The 25,891-nt window shown below is 56.1% G+C and overlaps 1 protein-coding gene and 1 long non-coding RNA gene across 3 annotated transcripts in view; one reads left to right on the forward strand and one right to left on the reverse strand.

Annotated features, from left to right (window-relative positions):
* The window catches only part of ARRDC1 (arrestin domain containing 1), a 36,781-nt gene extending 15,836 nt beyond the window's left edge, over positions 1-20,945 (reverse strand). For both annotated transcript variants that reach the window (XR_009968852.1, XM_062640344.1), the window contains exons 1-2: positions 20,726-20,945; positions 4,318-4,428 (exon numbers count right to left, since the gene is read on the reverse strand). Coding sequence is in view for 1 of the 2 variants with exons in the window: in XM_062640344.1 (XP_062496328.1) it covers positions 4,318-4,428; positions 20,726-20,843 (229 nt within the window). In the remaining variant the exon portion in view is untranslated. The remainder of the gene's footprint in view (positions 1-4,317; positions 4,429-20,725) is intronic.
* A 2,055-nt stretch (positions 20,946-23,000) lies between these two features.
* On the forward strand, positions 23,001-25,125 carry LOC134174937 (uncharacterized). The gene is made up of 2 exons (XR_009968846.1): positions 23,001-23,543; positions 24,242-25,125. It is a non-coding gene; the product is annotated as an uncharacterized LOC134174937 (long non-coding RNA).
* Positions 25,126-25,891: the final 766 nt, after the last annotated feature.

Genomic DNA, 25,891 nt, shown 5'->3' on the forward strand with positions numbered 1-25,891 from the left:
ACACCCCTAAAATACCCCAACCCAGTGTGTAATACAGCAACAGCTGATGCGACAGAGGACGAGGTGCCCCCTCACTTATTTCAGTGCAGAGGCACGTGGGTGAAGTACACAGTCATCCCTAGCTGCTTAAAGAGCAATCCAAGCCTCCCTAGCTCTGCAAACCCCCTCTCCCCTTCCCCTCTCGTGTCCTCAAAAGCACAGATCACTGATTTTCGGTTCCTGCTCAGGATGTGGGCAGGGAAGCAGCGAGGCGGGCTGTTTTCCAGGCTGAGCCTGCCTCCTGCACTCCTCCAGGTACCTGAGCCACGTGCCAGGGCAAGCCAGAGGTGCATTGGCTGCATGGCCTTGGGGAGACCAGGGCCTCCCCTAACATAAGGTGATGCTATCAGGCTGGATGAGGCCTCTGCAAGAGGGCTGGGGATGGTGCCACAGGGAGCCTGGCATCACCCTGCACCCCAGGGCACGGCCCTGCTGCCAGCTCCCTCCCAGCAGCTGCTGCTCCCCCTTGATGCACAGGTTCAGAAACAGAGGTAATAGCATTGCTGTAAGGGGGAACCAGGAACTGCAGAGTCCTCTGAGCTCTCCCCTTCCTCCGTTTTCCATTTGTGCTGCTGGGAGGTGACACTGGGCAGCCCTGTGAGGGTGCTGAGGCGCTGGCACAGGGTGCCCAGAGAAGCTGTGGCTGCCCCATCCCTGGCAGTGTTCAAGGCCAGGTTGGACACAGGGCCTTGGAGCAAGCTGCTCTAGTGGAAGATGTCCCTGTCATGGCAGGGGTTGGAGCTGGAGGAGCTTTAAGGTCCCTTCCAGCACACACTGGTCTGTGATTGTATCCCTTGATGGATGCTTTCACAGCGCTCCTCCACCTGACACATGGGGCCTCCCATGGTCCTGCCCTGCCTTCTGCCCCTCAAGGTGTGAGGGGGAAGGGTTGGCACAGCCAGCCCTCACCTGAGGAATGGGCACATATTCACCCCAGGGGGTGACAGCACTGTCCCATATACCACCACAGCACTTGTCCACTGTAATCTCTTCTTGTGATGCTGCTTTTCACTGGTGGCTGTCAAACGCTGGCCAGGGAAAGAGTCATGGCCTGGCCCCATGTTCTATGCTCAAAATGCTTCTGACTCCATTAACTCACCTGGGCTCCTGCGATCACCCATCAGGGAGCTCAACACCCTGAGCCCCAAGAGCCACGAGTGTTTCCTGCCTCAGTTTCCCCTGCCTGCCGGGTGTCAGACCTACAGGGAGGCACCCAGGGAGCATCCACGAGCACAGGGTGCAGGTCCCCAGAGGCAGCTCCCCTCAAACAGCTTCTCTGGCAGACACCAGAGCAGCTCGTCCCTGTGGAATGCTCCTGCCTGGAATCACAGGGAATGGGACAGCTTCGAGCAGAGCAGGCACCAAGGGAGGGTCTACCCGTCTGGAGCTGCTTCATACCGGTCAGGAAAGGCCAGAGCAGCTGAGAGCTATTCCAGGGGAGCCTAAAAATGCTGTGGCTGAGTCAGTGCTGAGCCCCTGACTGCACCGGGCCATTGCACGAGCCCCATAGCAAACCCCTGCCCTGCTGCTGCTGTGCCAAGCCAGGCACCACGCTGCCAGCAGCCCCCTTGGAGCAGGCAGGCAGGCAGAGCCAGGCACGTGTGGAGGCACGGACATGGAGAAGCAGCCTGGCTTCTTGCAGCCCCACCAGTCCAGACACGCACCAGTGTCAAGCCAGGCTGTGACAGCAGTTATCTTGCTCCCCATGCTACAGGCTGGGGCAGTGCCAGCGCCAAGGCTCTTGTTTCCACTCCCCACAGCCCAGTGTAACTGCAAGAGACAGCTTCAAATCCATCTCTGCTGGAAGACACAGGTCCAAAGGCAGATCCATGCTGTCCCCTACCATGTACATCCCACTACTCGCTCTGCTGGGATCAGCCAGATCCTGCCTGAAGACAGACATGGGACAAGCACTGCAAGTCCCGGACAACTCCTGCCCTTGGTTATAGTCCCATGCACAGACATGCCCACCCTGTCCGTAGCTGCATCCCTGCAATGGGAGCCAGAGGCTGGCTGGTCCCAGTGGCTGTGTCCCCTTTGACAGCAGAAGAGCACACACAGGTCAGTGACCAGGTACCTGGTACAGTGCCCCGGATTGATTGCTGGTAGCTGGGACCAGGCTTTTCTCCATAATTACACTGTAGGTTTGCAACACCAGACAGTAACCACAGTACAACACACCTCAGCTTTCAAGCACAGGACTCTACAGTCCTAAAGGACACGTTTTCCCTTCAATTCATTACATCTCTGATAAGTCACAACAGAATAACAATGATTTGCGTTGGACCTTAAAGCTCACTCAGCTCCAACCCCTGCCACGGGCAGGGACACCTTCCACTAGAGCAGCTTGCTCCAAGCCCCTGTGTCCAACCTGGCCTTGAACACTGCCAGGGATGGGGCAGCCACAGCTTCTCTGGGCACCCTGTGCCAGCGCCTCAGCACCCTCACAGGGAAGAGCTTCTGCCTAAGAGCTCAGCTCAGTCTCCCCTCTGGCAGGTTAAAGCCATTCCCCTCATCCCTTACATGTCCTTACAAGTCCTCCACTGCCGTTTCTCTCCTCACTGGCCTGGAGCTGTGACAGCTCTGGAAGCCCTCAGCCAGCCCGGTCTGTCCCATCACACCCCTGGCACCGAGCTGGGCAGCTCCAGGAGCAGCTCCAGCACAGAGCTCAGCCCTGCCCTGGGCACCCGTTCAAGTCTCAGGCTGGCAGTCTGTAACAGTGGCAGTTCACAGATAGCAGCACTGCACCGGGTGATACACAGAGCCTCGGGCCAGAAATTAACAGCTAAAAGACTAGGGCTGCCCATGAACTGGAAAACCAGCTGGGAATACCAGCTTTAGGCTGTCTGTGGAATTCAGAGCCATGAAAGGGTGTAGCCATTAATGTATTTCCCTTGCATCCTTCCACACTGGCCCTAGTTGTCAAGGGGATAGCTCCCAAGGGCCGCTTCACAAGACCTGACTATCAAACTCTCCCAGGGCTGCCCAGCCAACGAACAGCACATCCACCCTTCCCACTCCTACCTCCTGCTTGGCTTTTGCCACTGCTCAGCTTTACCAGCACAGAACCAACCACAGCATCACAGCTCTCCCTTGGATCTTTAAATCCTAGAAACAAAAGCTGGCAGGTGGGGTTTTCAGTGCAGTTCAGGTTTAAACCTCTCCAGAACACCACAATCATCCGCAGCCTGCAGCTCCCACCTCAGCTCGGTGGCCTGCAGCACCTTATATCCTCTGGGACTTTGCTACCCTGACATTCACAGCTGGGCTCTCTGCCTGTGCTCAGCACCACAACCAGACCCAGGCAGGAAGGTTTCTCATTGCCCTCCCTGGCAGTTCACCTCCAGCTGCAGCCCCTGGGCTATGAGCCAGGCACAGGGCTGTCTCCCTTCCCCAGCCCTGGGAGCAAGCAGTGCTCCTGCCACTTGCTGTGAGGATGAGGTCAGTCTCCCCTCAATGCTAAAGCTCTACTTGGAAAACTGCTGAGCCAGCAGGAACTGCCACTTCAGGTTTACCCATTTCCTGTTACGAGATAAACCAGCAGTGCAGGGCTGAGCTCCTGCCACCCTTGGCTTTTGCCATGGCTCAGTTACTGCTACAGCCACTGCCTTTGGCAGGTGAACACTGGCCCGTCTTGATTTCAACAGGAGCCAGAGCACAGCATGAATTATTTGTGGTGAGCTGACCTATTTACCAGCAGAAAGACAGCATTCATTCCAGGCCAGAGTCCCCAGAGCCTGCTGGTGTCGATTTACCCCACAGGATAACACAACCCCACTGCTATCTCTGGGCATCTCACCTCGTGGGGGTAACTTGTCCTAGGCTGTTCCTGCCATGTCTCTTGGAGGACAAGCAACAGCTCCGCAGCCCTTTCAGTGCAAACTGCTCCTGGCCTGCAAGCGGGCTCTGCTGACCAGCTCTGATCAGTGTTTTGTGACCACCACAGCCAACACACATAGAAAGCAGAGCAGAGTGAGCCCAAAAGGCCTTGAAACAGTGGAGAAGTGACTGCTGGCAGCTCAGTTTCAGGCAGAGCAGGGCCAGAGCATGGGAGCAGTGTTAGCGGGGTGGCTGCCAAGTTCTGCAGCTACTCAGGATGCTTCTCTGCACAGCTCCTTCTAAGCTATTCTCATCTCTAATACTGGCTCCCATCCTCTGTGCACAGTCCTAGGCAGCCTGTGAAGGGGTACTGCACATCGAGAAGATGCTGAAATCTTGGCAATTCATTCCTGTTGAGCATCTCAGAATCACAGATCACCACATCGCTGTGGACCTTACCTTTGTCTGCCAGCGACAGCGTGCTGTTAAAGTACTGCTCCTCCACGGTCCATGCTGTGTCATTGATCTTGTTAGATACCCCACAGGATCCAACGCAGCTCACCTTGATGGCTGTGGAGAGAAAGCACGCCCGTAAGCTCTGGGAGAAAGCAAAACCTCAAGTTCAGACTTGCTTCAGGTACTTGTGCAGGAGCAGGGCCTCATGAAACACACACAAGGTGCAAACACAGAGCAAAGGAATCGGGTCATGTTTTCATTCCATTTCAGAAGCATGTTTTCCCTTTACTCTCAACACTATTGCATGCTCCCTGCTACTCCAGTGCTATTCCCAGACGTTATCACCTTAAGTCCTGGCCTCCTTGCACTGTGAAACCCTTAGCAGCACTGATTCCAGCTCTCCAAGAGATAACCCTCTTAGTTCGCTCCCAGATGAAGCAACATGCACGTCAGCCTCAGCACTCAGGCTCACAGCAAAGACTGTGGCTTCTTCCTCCTGTTAGAGACTCAGGACTCACAGCAAAGCCACACAGCAAGGTCTGGGAGCACCGGAGATGCCATCTGATGGTCCCAAAGCAAGGAGGGTAAAACTGAGCTATGCTTGTGCCTTGCCTTGGGAAAGCCACCCCAGAGCCCACCCTGCAGAATGGCATTCAGAAGAGGTACCCACAGTACCTCTTCAGTTAGCCTTGGCCAGTTCACAGCAGGCTGAAATCAAGCTCTGATGTTAACACTGGACCACAGAGACAAATGTGATGGCCTGGCCTTGTTTCACAGCAGATAATCTGCAGCCTGCCCCCATGCAGGGGGGATGCAGACAGACCGGTCACAGCACAAACCGGGCCTTCAGCTTTCTCCCAGCTGAACATCTCCTGTCCTCATTGTCACTGGGTTCTGCAGCAGCTTCAATGGATCCCACAGAACTCCCTCACTGGATTTGCTGTGCGACTGCTTCTCCTGGCAGGAGCTACCAGACAGACTCTTCTCCTGTTTCACCCATCTGCTCTCCTCTATCCAAGCCGTGTCTCACAGGAAGCATCACCCTGGGAGGCAGGAGGCCAATCCATGTTGGCTTCAGAGCTCTCCCCTTCCCCACGCCTCCTCAGCCGTGCGCCTCCCCAGACACCAAGGGCTGTGTGATGCTGCACACAACCACCCCAAAAGCTCTCTAGAGCTCCTGCCTGGCTGGTATGACCTTGTTCCCCACCCTGACTGAGGACAGGGCAGAAAGAAACCCAAACCCAGGCTTCTCTGCAGGGGGAATGGGTTGTTCTTACCCCAGTGCCCTACTGGCGCTTTGCTGCATGCATTCAGGTGAAACGGGCTCCTCAGCGCTTGAAGTCTCTCATCCCACAATGAAGAACAGCCTCCCCCCATCAGATCTCCTATTGTACCTTCCCAGCCTGATCACGACTCTGAACACCAGAGCCTGTTGCAGTCAAAGCGCTGTTTTATACTCAAGGGCAATGGATAAACAGCTCCAGATGCCAACTCTCATTAACACACAGCAACAGAGCAGCAATGCTGACTCAGCAGCTCACCTGTGTGTGTCTGGGATGTGCACTGCCACTTCCAAGGCACTTCCAGGGGAGCGTGGCCTCCAACTGGAGCTGCCCACATCACAGCATGTGGTCTGAGCAGACACCAGTCCCCTCTCACCCCAAACCCCTCTGCAGGTCTGGGACATCCAACCCTCTCTTCTGCCAGATGGCAGAGCCAAAACCATGCAGGGCCTTCTGCATCCAAAGGAGCAGGGAATGGTACCCACACATTGGTACCAGCTCACGTGTTTCCGCCTCAGACACACTGCCACATCTCTGGATTCACAACAAGCCTGTCCCACTTCAGGTTAGCCCAGAACTTGGATGGCTTAAGTCAAATCAAGCCCAGACTCAACTGCTCCACTCCCACATTTTCACACAGGAGATGAGAGCAAGAAAAACCCAACCAAGAACTGGAGAACATCCACAGAACATTCACATCCTTCAGGAGCAACAGGCTCCCCCTCAGGCTCCCTTCACCACAGGAGTTTATAGATCACCACCATCTGCTGCAACGCCCAGATACAGGGATGATGGTCCTGAATGTGAGCTTGCTGCATTGCGGTGCTGAGGCATTCCTGCTCCTGGGAGGCAGGTGGGAGGAATGTTCAGGCACATACATGTTAGAGACCATCTCCCTTCCCGCAGCAGACAGGCTCAGTGAGCAAAGGCAGTGGGTTTGCAGTAGGACATGCAGAGCCAGCCTTTGCCTGGTGGCCCCTGCTGTGATGATGGAAGCCCTGTAACCAGCATCAGGGCTGCACTTAACTGTGTCTCAAGGTCTCACTGTGTGTAGTAAGGAGTTGTCCATCACAGGCACAGGAGTTGTCAGCTCCAGAGCTTCTCAACAACCAGCATCCCAAACTGGTGTGGTCGCAGCCAGCCTCTGCCTATGGAAGAGGGACAGGTCTTGGAGGAAGGAGAGGTCTGGGGCTCTTGGGGGTCCCAGTCCTGCTGCCCTCTCCAGTGGCATTCCTGACCATCACAGACCCTGGGCCTGCCAGCCCAGATGCAAGGGGACAAGCAAAGAGCCAGACAGCAACATCTCAGGCTGAAAAGCTTGAAGGCAGTTTTTCACACTAATGGAGAAACCCTCCCCTTTATGCTCTCCAGAGCTGCCAGTGTAACGTTACCAGGCACACCGAGTCACTAGGTATAGGGCAAGCCTCGGAGCAGTTCAGGTGGCAGAGGATTTGCTATGGAGCATCTTCTCCAATCTATTTCAGAAGCATGAGCTTCTTGCACGTCACTGGGGGAGAAATGGGGTGGACAACGTCTGCATTGCTCCATGGCTGAGACAGGCGCTGTGGCTGGATACAGGGATCACCCCACAGCTCATCCCACAGGCTCCTGGAGGAGGCAGCAGATCCCCAGCTCTCCCCAGGGTGGGCAAAGCAGGGGGACAGCAGATCCAGGGCAGCCCGAAAGCCCCCACATTTCATTGCCACAACCACAGAGCAAGCAAGCAGGAAAGCCTGGCAGCTACAGGGCTCTTGTTCCTCCAGGTTATCTTGAGAGGTGCCAGGTTCCACAGGTCAGATCAGCAGCTCTGCTCTGGAGCCAGGCTGAGAGAGCTGGGCTGGGTCAGCCTGGAGAAGAGAAGGCTCCTGAAGGGGAGACCTTAGAGCAGCTCCAGTGCCTGAAGGGGCTGCAGGAAACCTGGAGAGAGGCTTGGGACAAGGGCCTGTAGGGACAGGCCAAGGGGAATGGCTTTAACCTGCCAGAGGGGAGACTGAGATGAGCTCTTAGGCAGAAGCTTTTCCCTGTGAGGGTGCTGAGGCGCTGACACAGGGTGCCCAGAGAAGCTGTGGCTGCCCCATCCCTGGCAGTGTTCAAGGCCAGGTTGGACACAGGGGCTTGGAGCAAGCTGCTCTAGTGGAAGGTGTCCCTGCCCGTGGCAGGGGTTGGAGCTGGAGGAGCTTTAAGGTCCCTTCCAACACAAACCAGGCTGGGATTCTATATCTCTAAGCAGGTTTTGGAGCAGCCTCACCATGAAATCCACAAGCATCCCACAGGCAGAGGAAGATACTGGGGACTTTCCTGGCAATCCGTATGGGCTCCTGCCCACAGGCAGGAGGAGGGATGGGGGCAGCTGATGGCCACAGCTCAGGCAGGTGGAGCTGGGGCAGCTGCAAGCTAAAAAGGGACAGTGGGACAGCTCTGGGAAACCAGCACCACCAGAGCTGCAACTGGAGCCACCTGAGGGGCAAAGCTGCTCAGCATCACTGTCAGGAAGCAGAATGCACAGCCTGAACCTTCCCAAGGAAACCTCTGTGCCAAGCTGCAGACAAAGCAAACGAGACGTTTCTACAACAGAACAGGCCGGTTCCAGTTAAAAGGAACCCATAAATGCCTCTGGAATCCAGTGCTACCAGTGCCCAGGTTACCATGCTCCTGCTCCCTGTGCACCCAGGCTGCTCTGAATAAATAGAGAAGGGAAGTGGAGGGAGGAGGCAAAGAGCAGCAAGCAGAGAAGAAATGAATTATGAAGCCTTGCACCCTGCAGTCCCGCAGGGATTTGGGAAGTGGGCAGCTTCACATCCAGCCAGATACATCCTTAGCAACATACTATGTGCCATAGGCTGGAAATAAAAGGAGACAGTTGAGACCTATCCATCTCTGCAGGAAGTAAAAATAGAGATGCCAGGAGCTGGGCATGTCTGCCGCCTTCCAAGGTGATTTGAGAGCAGTCTTAGACCTCAAGTTACTGCTGCTGGTGACCCAGTGAGATGCCCTCCTCGGGAGAGCTGGTATTGCAGCTGCTGGACGTGCACATCCCTGCTTCCAAAACCCAGCCATGTGCTGAGCAAGCAGAGTGTCACCAGCACAGTGAATGGGGCAGCAGGACCAGCCCTGTCCAGCTTCAAGTCCCATCCACGTCACACACCCACTGCAGCAGGCAGTGGAAGAGGGAAGGAGGCACCACCAGCCTCGGTGTGGGGGCTCTGGGGTGGGGAGGGGAGCAGCAGAAGTCGAGGGTGGTGGTTGTTGCACTGAGCAGCAGTTTACACAGGACAAACAGACCAACCCGTCATTCGAGTGTGAGGTGTCCCTGCCCATGGCAGGGGGTTGGAACTGGATGACCTTACGGTCCTTTCCAACCCAAACCATCCTATGATTGCCCTTCCACTGCAAGGACAGCCAAAGAGCTGGTGCTGAGCTCTGGACCAGCGCCTGCAGCCAGTCCTGGGGTTTCACAAGCTGAAGCCCACTCGGATGTGGCCTCAGCTGTGTCTGTTGGACAGAGGCTCCAGCGCCATGAGCATGGGATGAGTGGGATGGCACAAAGCCACCCTTTTCCTGTGCCATGACCTCCTGCAGGACCGGGATGTGTATTCCCAATGGGCTCAGAGGTACCTGCAGACATGAGAGGTGCTTTGGAAAACATGCTCACCTGGAGCAGATGAGGGAGCAGAGGGAGAAAGTGCTGGGGAGACAAGTGACTGTGCACTGGAGACTTACTCCCATAGAAACCAGAGCCCCCTTCCTCCTCCCTGTCCATCAGAGCCGGAGCAGGCAGGATCACCACAATGTAATTAGATTGCCTCAAGCTGCTGTGTGCATGCACAGAGCTGCAGGGACTCAGCACCTCGTGAGCTAGGAACGGGATGCATTTCCCTGCCCCAGCCCTGCATGTCTCAGGGGCCAGAAACAGCCCCAGGAGAAGGGTGCCCAGTGCCCATTGCCCAGAGCCCCAGCCAGTGCCCAGTGCCCTTCACAGAGCGATGGCTGGCACAGCAGCAGGGCCAGCTCAGCACACAGCACCGCAGCTCCACCCTGCAGTGAAACCTGGCTTCAGAGATGGCACCTTTTGGTACACCCTCAGAGCTCCGGGCCCGGGAAGTCCCTGCCCTCGATGTGATGGAGATGATGTGTTTGGGGTTACACACAGAGCCAACAAAGCAGGACCAGATGGTGCTGGGAAAAGGGAAAGCCCATAGACAGAGGGAGTTACTGTGAACCAGTTGAGGAGACTGGGGGATTCCTAGAAAAGCTCCATGAGCAGTGGATGCTGAGGAAGACAAAACCCCACAGAGGGGGCAGGATGAGGCCTTTGTACTGACGGCCTTTACACAGAAACACCCCAGCACCACCTCAGACACAAAGGGCTCACATCTGCTAAGCAGGAAGGCTGGAAGCTCCCAAGATCTGCTACTCCCTCAGCGCCCAGCCCGCACGCACGAGTACTGTGACACTACTTCATAATACTAAATACTAACACTGTGACACTACCAATTAAACCAACAGCTCCCCTAATTCACTCTCAGCTGGCCCCATCCTTCCGGGGCCATCCTGTCAGCTCCTGAGACACAAAGAGTCACGAGCCAGTGAGGCAAGAGCAGAGCTTACACCGGCTGCTGGAGGCAGCGGAGGGTTCAGTGCAAGGTTAAGGATTGTCTGGGGAGGATTTTATCCTCTTCCTTCCCAAGAGCCCAGCACAGGGGCAGGGAGGGCTCCCGGCCTCTAGTGTGGAAGGCAAGGAGTTGTCGAGAGTAGTTCACGCTTTCCAGCTCAAGTCAAACCCAAGCCTGCAGCCAGGCCCCCCGGAGGTGACTTGCCTGGACCTGACACACACTGAGCACATCTCCCAGCCCAGCAGCAGCCTCCAGCACACCAGGACTTGCCTGCTGCTCCCTGTGACCCAGAGGGGACATCCCACCTCCCCCAGTCCATCACACAAAGTCACCCCAATGCAGCTCTGCTCAGAGGCTCCAGTGAACCACCACTGAAACACTGCTACGGTTTGACCGGTCTGTGCCCCTGTGCTGCTGCCCATGGGCAATGCTGCTGCCATGCACAAGCCCAGCTGGGGCTCAGGACCACCCCTCTGCAGTGCACAAGCTTTAGCACCATTTAGTGTCCAGGAGCAAGAGATGCTCAGCCATTCCTTCCCGAGGTTTGCACTGGCCCCCTGCACCCTGCAAGAAGAATCACTCACACCATGGAAGAGCCAGTCCCTTCCTAGCCCTGACCTTCCAGCAAAGCAAGCCCAAGCCCAGCAGCACCCATCCTAAGCACCACCAGTGCCTGTTCTCCCTGGCTACAGGACAGGGCTGTATTTGCTGCTGCCAGGCTAAGGCAGGGGGACCCAGCCCCACACAACCTACAGGAAGCCCAGACCCACCCAACACAGCCTCACACTGGGGGAAGGCTGGACACAGCCTGTAGCAACAAGGCAGTGCCAGCTCTGCCACAGGGACAGTGACCCACAGCCATTATTTTGTCTGCACATGAGTTATTTTAGCCAGAGCCCACACCAGCATGGGGAGGGCATGTCCATGTAGGCAGGATCGACACAGGGAGGATGTTCTAGCAGATGCTGAAGTCTGAACAAAAGCAGAGCAGCAAATTGCCTCCGAGTCCATCCCCAGGCAGGTTGGTCCTGCCCCTCTGCAACCACTTTCTTCCATCGAGCTGAGCCTAACAAGTTAACCTACATTTTCCATTTTCTCCCCAAAAGCAGGGGTCAACACACATCCCAGGGGAAGCAAGCAGGCTCTTGGGCTCCTCTTCGGAGCAACGTCCTGTTTAAACCGAAAGCTTCTCTCCCCTGTAGAGCTGGCAGGTTTATTTATAGCAGCCCGGTGTTTCATCGCAGTGTGCTGATAGAACAGTGGCTGCCCTCGGAGGCAGGGGTCACCTCAAACATGTGCGATGAAAACCCGGGCTGAGCGTCTTTAACAAGCCCGGCTCTGCAGGTGTCAGGCTGCAGGGGCAAAACCCACCAGTGAACAAGGCCACAGGGGCCGTGGGAGGGGGGCAGCCACACGCCACAAAGCCTTGGATCTGCCACTCCTGCTGCCAAAGGCAACCGCAGCTCCTTAGCAACAGGCAAGGAAGGAGGCAGCATCCACATGCAGGGCATCGCGATGGGCTGCACCCAACCCAGTCCCCACCATGCTGCTGATGCCACAACCCCCTCTCTGCTCACCAAACATGCTCCAAAAGGGCTGCCCCAGCACCATCCCCTTTCTCCAGAACTGCCTTTTACAAAAAAAAAAGGTGAGTTTGGCTGGGTTTGTGGGGTTTTTTAGCTCCAGATGGATCTTGGGCTGGTTCAGCCTGGAGAAGGCTCAAGGGGAGACCTTAGAGCAGCTCCAGTGCCTAAAGGGGCTGCAGGAAAGCTGGAGAGGGGCTTGGGACAAGGGCCTGTAGGGACAGGCCAAGGGGAATGGCTTTAACCTGCCAGAGGGGAGACTGAGATGAGCTCTTAGGCAGAAGCTCTTCCCTGTGAGGGTGCTGAGGTGCTGGCACAGGGTGCCCAGAGAAGCTGTGGCTGCCCCATCCCTGGCAGAGTTCAAGGCCAGGTTGGACACAGGGCTTGGAGCAAGCTGCTCTAGTGGAAGGTGTCCCTGCCTGTGGCAGGGGTTGGAGCTGGAGGAGCTTTAAGGTCCCTTCCAGCAAAAACCAGTCTGGGATTCTATGTTTTCTCCTGTGACACCGAGGGATGGATATCAGGAGAGGAGGCTGAGTGCTGGCAGTGCAGCTGAGGTGGGTGGCTGGCACAGAGATATTCCTAGTGAGTGTGAGATCCGCCTCTGCCAGTTACTCCCCAGTACAGATGGGACCGAGCTCCCATCAGAGCTTGCAGCAAGAGTCCCACACTGGCCCCAGAAGCTCTCAGCTCCCAGTGCTCTCAAGTGCAAAGCAGCAGATGCTGCCAGCTTGGTACAGAAACATCTCGTATTTAGGATCTCAGTGAGGTCCAGGAGAGTTTTACTCACAACCTCTTAAGACAGATCCTAATTTCCTGCCACCCTTCTTAGGGGACCTGGGCAACTTAAACTCACTTGTCAGCCTTGGACAACCCGAATTTAAGCAAGTTATTCTCTTCAAAACAGCATAAGGCTGCATACATAAGCACTCAATATCATCTGCAGTGTTTGGTTCCTAGAAGAGCCCTGTGGGAGGGGAATGCAAGTCCAGATGCCCATAAAGCAGCCAGGCAAGCGGAGCAGAGCCAGCCACTCGCCCCGGCACACAGGAATGCTGACAGACACCAGGACCTGCCAGGACTCGGCACCGCAGCCAGCCAGGGACCACAGCCACCCTTCAGCAGCACTCAGACAGCAGGGGAACCTCGTTTTTTATAGCTTGCCCATACCAAACTAGGTTTCCACCCTGCACTTAGCAATACTTCAGGCCACAGCAGTGGAGATATTCCAGTACACTTGGGTGGTTAAAAAAGAACTGGGCAAGAAACCCCACCGCAGCCGACCACACAGTGCTGCAGGTCACTGGGTGCTGCAAGACCAGTCCACGCTGCAACAAACTGCCCCTTTAAACCTATTAACAAACTGGATTGTTCTTCGCCAGCAAGTGCAGAGCCTCCTCCCAGCTCGCTGGCACAACAAGCCATGATGGAGGGGCAGGCTGAGCTCCCTGCTGTGCTGGGAACACACCTCTGCGCTGCTTGCCACCTCCACCAGCTCCGCTCCCGCACACCGGAGCAGGTTCAGCGGGCTCTGCCCCCCCCGACAGCCCCTCTGCAGGAGCATCACCCCTAGTGCAGGCAGATAAACAGCGACTGATCAGGTTTCTCTGCTTAACCACAAAGAGGTTGATTCACCAGAGCCTACTCCCTTTTCAGGCTCTCTCGAAATAAAGGCTTCAAAGAGTTCTGGAAATTCATGCTTAACAGGCTTACTGTAATACCCAGGCTCCTGTGGGCCAGACACTGCTGCGGGACTGAGTCAGGCTCCTTTTCTCCTGGGACTCTCGGATACACTTGTCTGGGAGTTAAGGTTTGGACAAGTCCTGTTGGCCGATGCTCACGTTGGCAGATCCTCACTGCCACCCACAACACAGCGCTCCTGGTCTCCTCAGCAACAGCCAGCTCTGCAGATGCTCAGGAAAGGGGGTGATGCTCCTCCAGCCCCTCCTGGGCATGAGCCCCCCAGCACCCACTGCTTGTCCTCAGAGAGGAATCACAAGGCACTCATAGAATGGGCTGGGTTGGAAGGGACCTTAAAGCTCATCCAGTTCCAACTCCTGCCACAGGCAGGGACACCTTCCACTAGAGCAGCTTGCTCCAAGCCTGACCAACCTGGCCTTGAGCACTCACCAAGTCAGCTCAGCACCCAACTGACCAGGAAAAGGCCTGTTACAGGCTGGACACCCCCCACCACATGCGTCTGGGGCACACACAGTACTGCCATAACCAGGCACCCTGAGCAAGCCTCCGCCTCCAAGGCACCAAGGACTAAAGCAGCAGGCTGAGTGCTCTGGAAACAACAGTCCTGATGTGAGGAGTCAGAGCCTGCATATGAGGGGAGGACACAAGAGCACAGGGGACAAGCAACTGTGCATAGCTGCACTGAGGCCCATCACCCTGCTGCTCTAATCCCGGCGCTGAACTCGCAAGTCAGCAGCTAGAATTTGCTGAGACACCTCCAAATGATTTAATGCTGCTGCAGCCCCCAACACGAGCCCAGAGCCAGCTCACCCCTCCTAGCAGGTGAGGTTTCAAATGTCTTTTCCTTAGGAGCCTTATTTACAAGCAGTAAAACCACCCTGCATTTAGTGACTTTTTTCTAGTCTGCATACCAGCTTCTCCAGCGGAGAGGCAGGAGGTGCAGTGTGGCACAGCACAATGGGAGAACCCAGCCACATCCCCTCCCTTGCTCTCCACTGAACACGTCACATGCCACATCGAGCTCTCAAGCGTTGCTTTCACACATCAGTTGTCAAGAAACCCCTCTGCCCCAGCATCCTCAAAGAAAGCAGCTAGAATCCACTTCATTCTGCATTAGAGCTGCTCCTATGATTTTCTCTGATGCCATTCAATACAAGCAGCTGGATTCTCTATTTATAGCAAGATCATCAGTTTGGAAAGACAACTTATGTTCTTGTTATTACCAGAGCAGCAGACAGATGAATCCCTGCTATGCTAGGAGTACTACCAGACGTTCTTCATGGTCAGGCTGGACACCTGCAAAGGTCGGAGCAGAGAGAAAATGAAGCATTTGGGACCAAGACCTAAACCCCTGGACCTGATATTCAGTCCCATGTCGACACTCCCCATCAAAGCAGCACCACCCGATACCCACACACTGAGCTTTCCTTCCTGGAATGTTGCCTTCCGAGCCAATTTCATTCAAGTCTTACTGCAGGAAGCATTTGGGATTCAGCTCAGGAGGGATGGACAGCAAGCTGTTACCTCTGGCCAGAGCTGCTGGAGCCGGAACGACCGAGAGCACAGCTCCTCAGCAAGAACAAAGGATTGGAAGTTCCAAGCATTAGTGTTCCAGAAATGATTCATGCTTCTTGGAAACAGCCTTTTTGCTGCAGATATCTGGTAAGATCTGGTTTTTAATCAATAAGGTGCTCAGAGGTCAGGGTGTTTTCAAACTAGGTCTCCAAACAATCCCAGGCTGGCACTCAGCCTGACACCCTCATTTCGCCAAGGGGGTCAAAAGCAGCATCCACTCTCACCTCAGGACACCCCATATGCTCTTCACTTGACACTGGCACCCCATCAGCTCATTTTAACTGGCCATCAGGAGGCATTTGGGCTTGTAGAGTTGCTGTTCAAAAGCCATCACGAGGAGACAGAAGCCTGCCCATCTCTGTGGTCTGAAGCCATTTCACCTCCTGTATCAGATCCTGGACATGACCCAGGGACTCAGAGCACACACAGGAACAACTGTGCATAAGGGAAAAATCCTGCTGACTGGCAGCACTCTGGTCCTTTCTCATTTTCTCCTCTCCTAAGCAGTCTGCTCTTCTACACAAGAGATTTGAAGAGTGACAGGTTTTAAGAGCAGCACAAAGAGGTAATTAACTTCCGCAGCAATCCCTATTGCCAGACTTCAGAGGTCACAACAGTAGCCTAAAGGCTGTACATTGGTTATCTGGGCAATCAGCCCTCAAGAAAAGAGGCACCAAACTAAACCCCAGCCCCTGGTGCGCTTGCCAGGCTGACCCAGGAGCAGCTGCCCTGAGCAGGAGGAGGAAAGACCTGCCCCAATGCCAGGCAGAGCACCTTCCTAGAGAGGCTGCCCATAGCAGCCTTGCAGCACAACCCAACTCACCCACTGACCTCCTTCTCTTGGAAGAGCCTGAGCATTCTCTTCTCCAGACAGCAGAGGACAATCTCCATGTCCATTGTACTCTTCCTGGCCAAGACTTCACCAAGTCAAGTGACAGCTACATGTCCTTTAAGATGTACTTCCTCCTCTTTCCCAAGAATGACTTTCAGCAATAGGCATTCCCTGACACACCAGAGCAGAACATGCCCATCCATGCACCCACACCACCCTTGGCAGAGGGGCTGCCCCAACCATCACCTTCCCTGGCTGCTCCAGCTCACCCAGCCCTGCCTGTGGGGCCATGCTAGGGATGGGGACTTGCCTCCAGAGGGGAGGGATGGGAACACACAGACTTCATCCTCCCAGCCAAGGAGCCTCCCTGCTGCCTACCTGACTCCAGCCCTGAAAGACAACCTACGTCTCCGACAGCTCTGCGCTGCTCCGGGGAAGGGATAAGCACTCACACCCCATTTGTCACACTTGGAAGCAAATCAGACAGACAGAACTCTGCTCCACTTGTTCTCCCATTGTGTTAACAAGAGATGTGAGGCCGCGGCATGTCTCCTGGCCACAGAAAGCAGCAAACGAGGTTTCTGGATGAGCACAAGTGGTGTACAAGTGGGGGAGCAGCAGAGAGAGGCACACACTGCAAAGACAGGAGACACAACAATCTCGTGATTAGTTATTGACTCCAGAGGACTTGGAGCTCTAGCAGCAAGCCAGCCAGGAGAGCAGAAATCCCTCTTTTGTTCCCCAGCCTCAGACAGACTTGGCCACACAGCTCCCTGCTGTCTCACTCCAGACAATGAGAAAAGAAAGTTAATCCACTTCCCCGGCAGCAGGAGCCATCCAGCCTGCCGGGGAGATGCTGCAGAATACATGAGCATTCCTGTGCATCAGCACCAGCCTCATCCCAGCACCCACCGCTGCCAGGGAATGCCAGACGGCTGGAGGACCCCACCAGGCACTGCCAGCATTCCCAAGGACAGGGACAGCTTTGGATCTGCTCCTGCCTTCTGAACCCTTTGGGCCCTGATCAGCTCTGCACTGCAGGCACCGCTCCCTTGCCACGCAGCACCCAGAGCAGAGACCAGCTGTGGGGTCCCTCCTGCCCCAGTGATGTCCAGATGAGCACAGCAATGTCAAACCCACCTTTACAGAAGGCAGACTTCCGACCTGGGATAGAGCAAGCTTCAGCCTGCTAACAGAGACTGAATCCATCCTTTCACCATCGCTTTCCCAAGCAGCCCAAGCCACAGCCCTTCTGCTGGAACAACGTTTTCCTCTGTATCAAGTGGCAGAGAGGATCGCGACCAACAAAGTCCTTTTGTGTCACCTCTTCCCCTCAGGAAGGGCACAGGTTACTCACACATCAGACCCACCGTGCATGTGAACCAACCCCAAACTTCTCCCTGCTGCCCTTCTAGGGAAACAGAGGTCATCTTTTACTTTGGGCTCATGCCTCAGGATTTGAGTCACCTGCTTTTCAACCCCCTTCTCACCACCAGCTCAGTTCTCCACGTGAGAAGTGAGGATGTTTACTACATTGAAGATGAAAGAAGGCAATCAGGATTCAGCGGCACTCTGCTCTGCAGAGGGAATGTGGTACCCGGGTACTTCTAGAGCACAAACAGACATCAGTACTTGTGTCGGGAGCTTTGTAGGTCAAGGGAGTGATTTTCAAAGTCATCGTGGCATAAACTTGAACAGCTAAATACCAGAGAACAGCAAAGTGCTGAAACCTGCTCCGGAAGGCACTTGCCGTTTCTTTTACCAGCGACACAGGAGAGGGCTGGTGCTTTACCATTGCACTTCCGGACACGAGAGCCTGGCAGCGGGGCTGGAATAATCTGCACTGGCCCTGGAAGCCACAGAGCTGGGAGGAAAGTGCTCCAGCACCCCCAAGCAGCTCAAGCCTTTGTTCCAGCACACTCCCGCCAGCGGCCAGGGCTGCCAGCCCTGCTCCGAGCACACTTCTCTCCCTCCTCCCCCCAAATCACCTCCATCTCCAGCTGTCCCAGTGCCAGCTTCCTGTTTGGATTAATTATTCTTTGTGCACCCGTGTTTGACGATTTACCCAGCGAGCCAGGCACACACAACATGAGGAATTCTGCCTTCCCATTAGCGCCCTCCCCTGAGGCTCACAAGTTCTCCGGGAAGGACCTGCACCCTGGCACAGCCAAGTGTGCCTCCCCAGAAGGTCTGCTGGGCCACCACAGGCCATTTGTGACGCTGCTGCAGAAGGTGTGCTCCTGAGCAGCCTTTCCTGCTAGTCAGCAGGGCTGGCACGGAAGCTGGCGTAGGTGGGAGCGCTTGCGATCCCGAAAGGTGCGTCTCCAGTGAGGTTTTCCTATGACCCAAGATTTCCAGCGTGTTTAGCCAGGCAGAACAGAGCTTTGTTTGTAGTGTCTGCCTTTCAGAAGGTGCAATTTTCAAGAGCCATCAAAGGAGTTACCGTGCGAAGCGCTCGTCTACAGACTTGTTTGCATCTGTGATCTCAGAAAGCCACAATGCTGAGAGAAGCCACCACACGGGCTGGTCCAGCTCAGGCAATGGAAAGCACCAAGCCTCAGTGCTGGGGACCAGACCTGCAATGGGGGAGGACTTGGTGTCTCCTCCTGGGAGCCGTTTCCTAGTCTGAGAAGTGATAGCTGATCACAGAAGGTGTAGGTGTACATACCAGATAAGGGGATGCCACCCACCTCTCCCCACACTCCACCAGAAAGCCACAGCACGCCAGGGTTGTCTGATTCCTTTGCTGCTGAGCCCATGGAGCTCTCAACAGGACTGAGCAGCCCTTTTAAGACCTCTTGCCAGCAGGTAGCTGCCTGCTGTCACACCAAGAAGGATGTTTCAGCAGCTACATGAGACTCCTCCTCCTCTGAGGGTGAGGCATTTCCTTCAGCCAGAAGGAAGAGGATGCCCATCTGGGAGATCCCCAGCCCCAGTGTGGAGGGATTAAACACCAGAGACTAAGGTACAGAGCAGCAGGGAGGAGAGGTAGCAAAGAGCAAAGAGCTCTGCAGATGCTGGTGTCCCAGCCCAACGTGACTTATTTGGGTAGATTCACTTATAAGTTACAGGAAGTTTCCACCCCAGCTGGTGAACCAATGTACAGGGATCTCAGCCCAAAACAGCAGCTCAGGTCACCTCTGCACAGAAGCAAAAGGAAGAGCTACACATGGCCCACCTCGCATTCCAGCTGGATGCTTCTGCCAGCACTCCTAGAGCCTTGCTCAGCTGCTCCTGCCTCTTACCAAGATCAAACACCAACAGCAAACCCCCTCCTGGCTTCAGGACCAATCCTTACACTGGGCCCCAACGTTTCACAGGGTCAAAGCAATGAGGAAGCAGAAAGACGGTCTGGAACAAAGAGACACATTCCTCCTGCCCCACCACAACCAGCTGCAGCACACCAGGAAGCAAAGGAGATCTGGTGTGAAGGAGAACGTGCAGTTCCTCTCCAACATGGGAGTCGTAGAGGCAACAGCAAGGGGGAACCATGGCCAGCATAACCGAGCCCTCGGAAACCAAACACTCGCCTTGCCCAAGAGGCGTCTTCAGGAACAGGCGTGGAAGTGAACGGGATGGGCTGAGGATGGAAGTCAGCCACGCTCTGTTAACATCTTTGCTGGAAGAAGCATGTTTGGGAGTACCCTCCGAAACATGCAACTGTTTTGCTCCAACAGGAGTTGAACAGGCTGCAAGTCTGCACTTGTCCAGGATACTGTTTTCCTCGGGAAGCTTCCAAAAAGCCCTCGCAGACAACTGGGAATGGTGCTCACAAAAGCAAGACATAGACAAGCATAGGCACCACCATCCAGGCTGGCGTCTCTGTTCAAGAGAGACTTTGCATTTCGCATTCTTTGGTCTTTCTTCCCCATAATAATTTGTTACAAAGGCAGAGCCAAGACAACCTCAGGGAAAACAGCAGCCTGCATTTCCACAGCACTGAGCACAACAACTAACTTGTAATGCAAATGACTTCTCCGGGCTGGGGGAGCAAAGTTCCTGGTTTGGAAGGTCTGAACCAGCTGCTCATCATCCCCCCAGCCCATCCCTGTCCCTCTGCCCCGAGGGACCGCAGCAGTCCCCATGGGGGCCCGGGGCTCACCTGGAGCAACCCCGATACCTCCTTCACCATGAGCTCAGTGGTGGCTGCTGCTGCTGCCTGCCCCACCGCGGGCACCCTCTCCCCAACACGCACAGGACCACAGGCACAGCCTGGACGCCTCCAAACCGGTGCTTCCACAACTCAAAACGCCCAAGTTCATTCCAGATGGAATAGAACGGACGCTCGCCTCGGACTGTGGTTGCAAACGGGCGGGCATCCTTCCTGCTGGGGCATGGCACAGGGCACCCTCCCCGCTGGGGTATCACCCCCTAGCTCCCCCCATGGCCCTGCCATACAGATCACACACTCCAGCGCAGGGGCCCGCTGTTGAGGGACCGCTGGCACCGCGATGCCGCAGCCCAGGGAGGCCGCAGGGCGCCGGGGGAGGCTGGACACGGAGCGCGGCTCCTCCGGCCGCCTCCCGGTGCCACTAACCGGGGCACCGCCGGGTGCTGTGAAACGAGCGTGCACCGCCAGGGTTTGCTGGGGTTTTAGGGGGTGTGGGGCTGCTTGCTTATGGGATGGGAGCAGAAAGTACGAGGAAGCGGAGGAGGAAATAATTCAGCAGGTTGCTGCTGCCGCCGCTCCCCTGCCCGCAGCGCCCGCTCCCCAGCGCCGGAGAACCGGCTCCTCCGCGCCCCCCCCGCCCCGCCACCAGCCCCACGGGTGAGGGCAGGCCCCGGGGACACCCCATGAGGGGAGCGGCGGGCAGGCCGCGGGCTCACCTCGGTACTGCAGCGAGCCCGAGAGCCGCACGGTGACGGTGCCCGCCAGCGGCTCGCCGGGGCCGTACACGACGCGGCTGTCGCCCAGGCGGATCTCGAAGAGCTGCACCTTCCCCATGGCCCCGCCGGCCCCCGCCGACCGGCCCTGCGCGCTCCGCCGGCAGCGGTACCTGCGCCCTCCGCCGCGCCGACCCGCGATGGCCCTGCCCCGCCGGGCCGCCCCCTTCCCGCCCCGCCCCGCCCCTTCCCGCCCCAGCCCCACAGCGCGGCCGAGCCGGGGCGGGCCCGCAGGGACGGGGCGGTTTGTGAGGGGCGGGCTGTGAGGGAAGGGGGCGGTAGTGTGTGTGGGGTGTGAGGGAAGGCGCCGGTTGTGGGGCCGGCTGTGGGTCTGGGGTGTGAGGGAAGGCGCCGGTTGTGGGTCTGGGGTGTGAGGGAAGGCGCCGGTTGTGGGTCTGGGGTGTGAGGGGAGGCGCTGGCTGTCCCAGCATGGGGCCATATTTTCTCCTGGTGATCCCTGCTCCCTCTAATCCGATCTGCCCCCTGTAATTCCCTGGCCCAGCTGTCACCTCTCTCCCTCCTATTTTTATAACCCCAATCGCTTTAAGTGCCCGGTGAGAAGCAAATACAGGCGACCCGCCGCGTCCTGGGGCTGAGGGGTGAGCGACGGCCCCACGCTCCCCATGGATCAGTGGGGTGAAGGTGTCTGAGCCAGGCGGGGGTGAGCAGCGGGCTCCCCCGCCCCGCTCTACATCATGGAATAAACCACACCTGCAAAACCCGCAGGAAGGCAGCGCCGGGGAAGGCCCCGCTGCGAGCACAGGCAGCAGGAGCACGTGTGGAAGGAAGGGCTGTTTATCTGCAGAGCACACCCAGCCCGGACCCGGCCCCACACACACACACACACATCCGTCCTGCCGTGGCCCTGCAGCGACACCAGCGCGGGCATGCGGGAGACATGACCCCTCCATGCTGCCTTAGGGTGGGTGCTGCGATGCCAAACCCTTCACAGAGCACCAGAGGAGTTGGGGTGCCTAGCGCACAGGGCTCCTGCCGGGCACTGCCTCCCCTGGTGCTGCAAGCTACCTCGTTTCCAGCCTGTGTGTAGTCACAGGCAATACAAACCTCGTTCCATGGGCTCCAGCAGCTCATCTCCTTGTACCCCACGCACGTCTCGCCTTGCGCTGCCCTTCGCTTTTGTTTTGCCAGGCTACATGCACTGATTTTCTCCAGTCTCTGGTGTTGTAACGCCAGCCTGAAGCAGCTTCCATCAGTCCCTGTTTAGCTCTGACCCAACAAACTGGAGAGGGGCTCTTCATCAGGGACTGTAGCGATAGGACAAGGGGTGATGGGTTCAAACTGGAACAGGGGAAGCTGAGGTTGGATGTAAGGCAGAAGCTCTTCCCTGTGAGGGTGCTGAGGCGCTGGCACAGGGTGCCCAGAGAAGCTGTGGCTGCCCCATCCCTGGCAGTGTTCAAGGCCAGGTTGGACACAGGGGCTTGGAGCAAGCTGCTCTAGTGGAAGGTGTCCCTGCCCGTGGCAGGGGTTGGAGCTGGGTGAGCTTTTGGGTCCCTTCCAACCCAAACCAGGCTGGGATTCTATGATATTACTAAGCACCCTTTCCCCATGGAAAGTGGCCAAAGACTCAGGGCTTCATGCACTGCTGGAGCTACCCCAGAGGGACACCGCATGTGCAACAGCTCAGGGTGAATAAAACCCTTCGCCAGGCTCCTCTCTCCTGATACAAAGGGGTTTGTGCACCTTGTTTGCAAAAAAAAGTTGACTTTAAGCATGGTAAAAGTTGCTCACCCAAGGTCACAACGTGAGTGAAAAGGATTCCTGTGCCAGGAGCTGAACAAAGGCGCTGGGCTCCAGCCACGCATGCTGTGGCATGGCTGCAGCACGGCGGGGCAGGCACTGTGTGCTTCACACAGGCACGGGAGCCCTTCTTGTGACATGACCGGTGATGCCACAGCGTTAGTCCATCACCCAGACCACGGCTATGGTGTGCATGGCAGCTTGTAAGGCATAACTAGGTGGGTATAGAATAATAGAATCCCAGCCTGGTTTGTGTTGGAAGGGATCTTAAAGCTCATTCAGCTCCAACCCCTGCCATGGGTGTTTGGGAAACTGCAAAAGATCCACTTTCATGTCATTTTGGATCATTGTTTTGCTTTAAATTGCTTTGAAGGGTTTGATGTGGTGGGAAATCTCACTTCTGCCTGCTCTCCCATCCTTTTTCCCTTAGTAAAAGGGAAATTTCTAAAGAGAAAACTGTCAACCCTGGGTTTAGAGTAAAATTTTCCTATCACATATCATCACGTTCCCCTCACTTCAAGGAATATGACATTTCTTGACAAAGAACATGGTAGTTATTAAAAAACCACAACATGTATCAGTACCCCACGCACTGTCACCTGAGTGTGCCCTGCCTGCAGCAGACATGAGCTTCAACCATGGGCCCTGGGAGAGCGGCCGTGGGTGCCCGCACACAGGGATCGGCTGTAGCTGCATGCTGTGCACTCCCCTCACATGTATGGTTATAGCAAACCTCCAAAGTTGAGTCACGGGCGCTGTCTTGTGACTTAAATTTGTTCCTCTTTTGGCCTCAGATGTTGTCCTGCAGCTGCGCCTGGTGACAAGCTGGTGGCACAGCCCCACCTGACCGTGCCTCAGTTTCCCCATGCAGGACACCATGATCCTGCCTGGCAGCGCCTGTGCTGAGCCAGGAGCCGGGTGTCCTGAGGGAGAGGCACTGCGGAAATGCCCGAGCATAGCCCAGCTGTGACTGGCAGAGGCTGAGCGATGGGAATGCTTCCAGGTGAGGCTCAGCACGGTACCCCTGGGGCAGGGAGGAGCTGGCACCATCGTTCCACCCACTCGGTGCTCTCGGACACCCCTGTGGCTGCTGGGGAGAGGAGCCAGCCTCGCACCCAGCACCCTGGGGACACCCTGGTCTCCTCTGTCACAGGGGATGAGGAGCCCTTCTCTCAAAAATCAAGTTTTCTTGCTTCTGCTGTTCCAACCTCTCCCCCATCCTCCTGATGGGAGGACACGATGGGGGCTTTACTGCTGGCTGGGTGAGCTCCCTGCACCCCATGAGGCTGTGGCAGAGGAAGAGAGGAAGCAGCACAGCCACAGCAAGTGGCCATCAGGTTTGTCTGGACATGAGGGACACATTTTACAATGAGGGTGGTAAAACACTGGCACACGTTGCCCAGAAAGGTGGTGGATGCTCCATCCCTGGAGACATTCAAGGCCAGGCTGGATGTAGTTCTGGGCAACCTGATCTAGTTGAAGATGTCCCTGTTCATTGCAGGGGGTTGGAATACATGAGCTTTGAAGGTGCCTTCCAACCCAAATCATTCTCTGATTCTGAAGCTTCCCTTGGACTCACACACTTTCATCAATGAGCCCATGGAAGGTTCACTGCTAATATATACATCTAACTATTCTATATACCTATATATGTATAGAAAATCCATATTGATATATTTATGTTACATTTGTTCTTTCCAGATCACTTCCCTGCCTCGCTCGGTGCCTCCCTGCTCCTCAGCTGATTCCGTGGCCATTCAACCACGTCATCTGATACGACAGCAGCAACCATTACTCATTTGTTCCAGGCTGACACCTCTCACCAGCTCACCTGGGTCTGGTGGCTTTCAGCCGCGCCTTCCTGCACAGCCATCCTTCACCCCGCAGGAGGCCACAAACCAAGGTCCCCAGCAACCTCCTATGGGTTCACGGGCTTGGCTGTGGGCAGCCGAGGCAGCTTCCCGAGGGCACGTGCTGGGATTGGAGCCAAGTGTCCCATCAGCGGTGGATGAAGCTCTGGGATCTCAAATTCCAGAGCATTGCAGCAGCTCCTTGAACTAGCATCTGCCTGATACCCCCGTGGTTGCACCAGCTCTCCCACAGTCCCACTCCTTGGGATGATGAGAGATCAGGATCAGCCACACAGCAGAGCCAGGCTCTGTGAGGAGCCAGGGGCAGCTTTGGGCTTCATCCCAGGGATGCTTCATGACCCTGTATCCTGAGACAGTGTCCCAGGCCTCGTTTGTAGGCTCATGGAATGATTTGTGTTGGAAGAGTCCCAACCCCTGCCACGGGCAGGGACACCTTCCACTAGAGCAGCTTGCTCCAAGCCCCTGTGTCCAACCTGCCCTTGAACACTGCCAGGGATGGGGCAGCCACAGCTTCTCTGGGCACCCTGTGCCAGCGCCTCAGCACCCTCACAGGGAAGAGCTTCTGCCTAAGAGCTCATCTCAGTCTCCCCTCTGGCAGGTTAAAGCCATTCCCCTTGGCCTGTCCCTACAGGCCCTTGGCCAAAGCCCCTCTCCAGAGAATAAAAAACTCGAAGGGGCTGTAACAGCGTAATAAATACCATCCCCTTACCCTCATACCATGTGCCTGACTGTAGAATAACCTCACTGAGCCATCTCCACCAGACTTCCCTTCCGCAAGGGACAAACCCTATGTGGCCCTGGGCAGTTTGCTTCTGCTGACAACCTCTTTGCTGCTAACACCCACACTTGCCTTTTAGTCCAGCTTTGGCAGGCTTCAGCCACTGGTTCTTGTCCTGGCTTTCTCCGACATTAAAGAGTCCTTGAGTGCCAAGTAATTTCCCCTTGAAGTGGTACTTACACACCAGAATCAAGGCACCTCTCCATTTCTGTGATAAGCTGAGCTTGTCAGGCCCCTCTCTGCATGGTGCTTTATCCAGCCTTTGTGTTCCTGCGCTGGTTTGTGCCTCTGCAAACCCACGTTCTGGCATTTGTGCGTGGATGGGAATCTGTGTGCGGGAGCAGCCTCCCCCCCACACACACACGTGCACACACAGGAGCTGAGGCATTAATTTATCCCCAAATGTACATGGGGTACGCGCAAGCCCTTTAGATCACATCATGAGGGACCAGGTGAGCACCCACAGGTAACACACAGGCTGCTCCTGACCTGTTCTCCCACATACGTTAACCCTCACCCCTGGGGAAGGGCTGATTCAGGGCCATTCCTCCCAAGCCGTCTCCTCCCTTTCAGTCTTCCCCCCAAGCCATGAAGGAAGATGAAGGCAGGGAGAGCCCCTACCTGAGCCAGTGTAGCCTGTGACCCAGCTGGCACCCGTCCCCTTCTCGTGGGTGCTACTGCTTTAATCTCCTAATGCCAGCC

Source organism: Pezoporus occidentalis, unplaced genomic scaffold, assembly GCF_034315485.1.
Source record: "Pezoporus occidentalis ecotype Australia unplaced genomic scaffold, CSIRO_AGI_Poc_V1 ctg64, whole genome shotgun sequence".
NCBI classification, from domain to species: domain Eukaryota; kingdom Metazoa; phylum Chordata; class Aves; order Psittaciformes; family Psittacidae; genus Pezoporus; species Pezoporus occidentalis.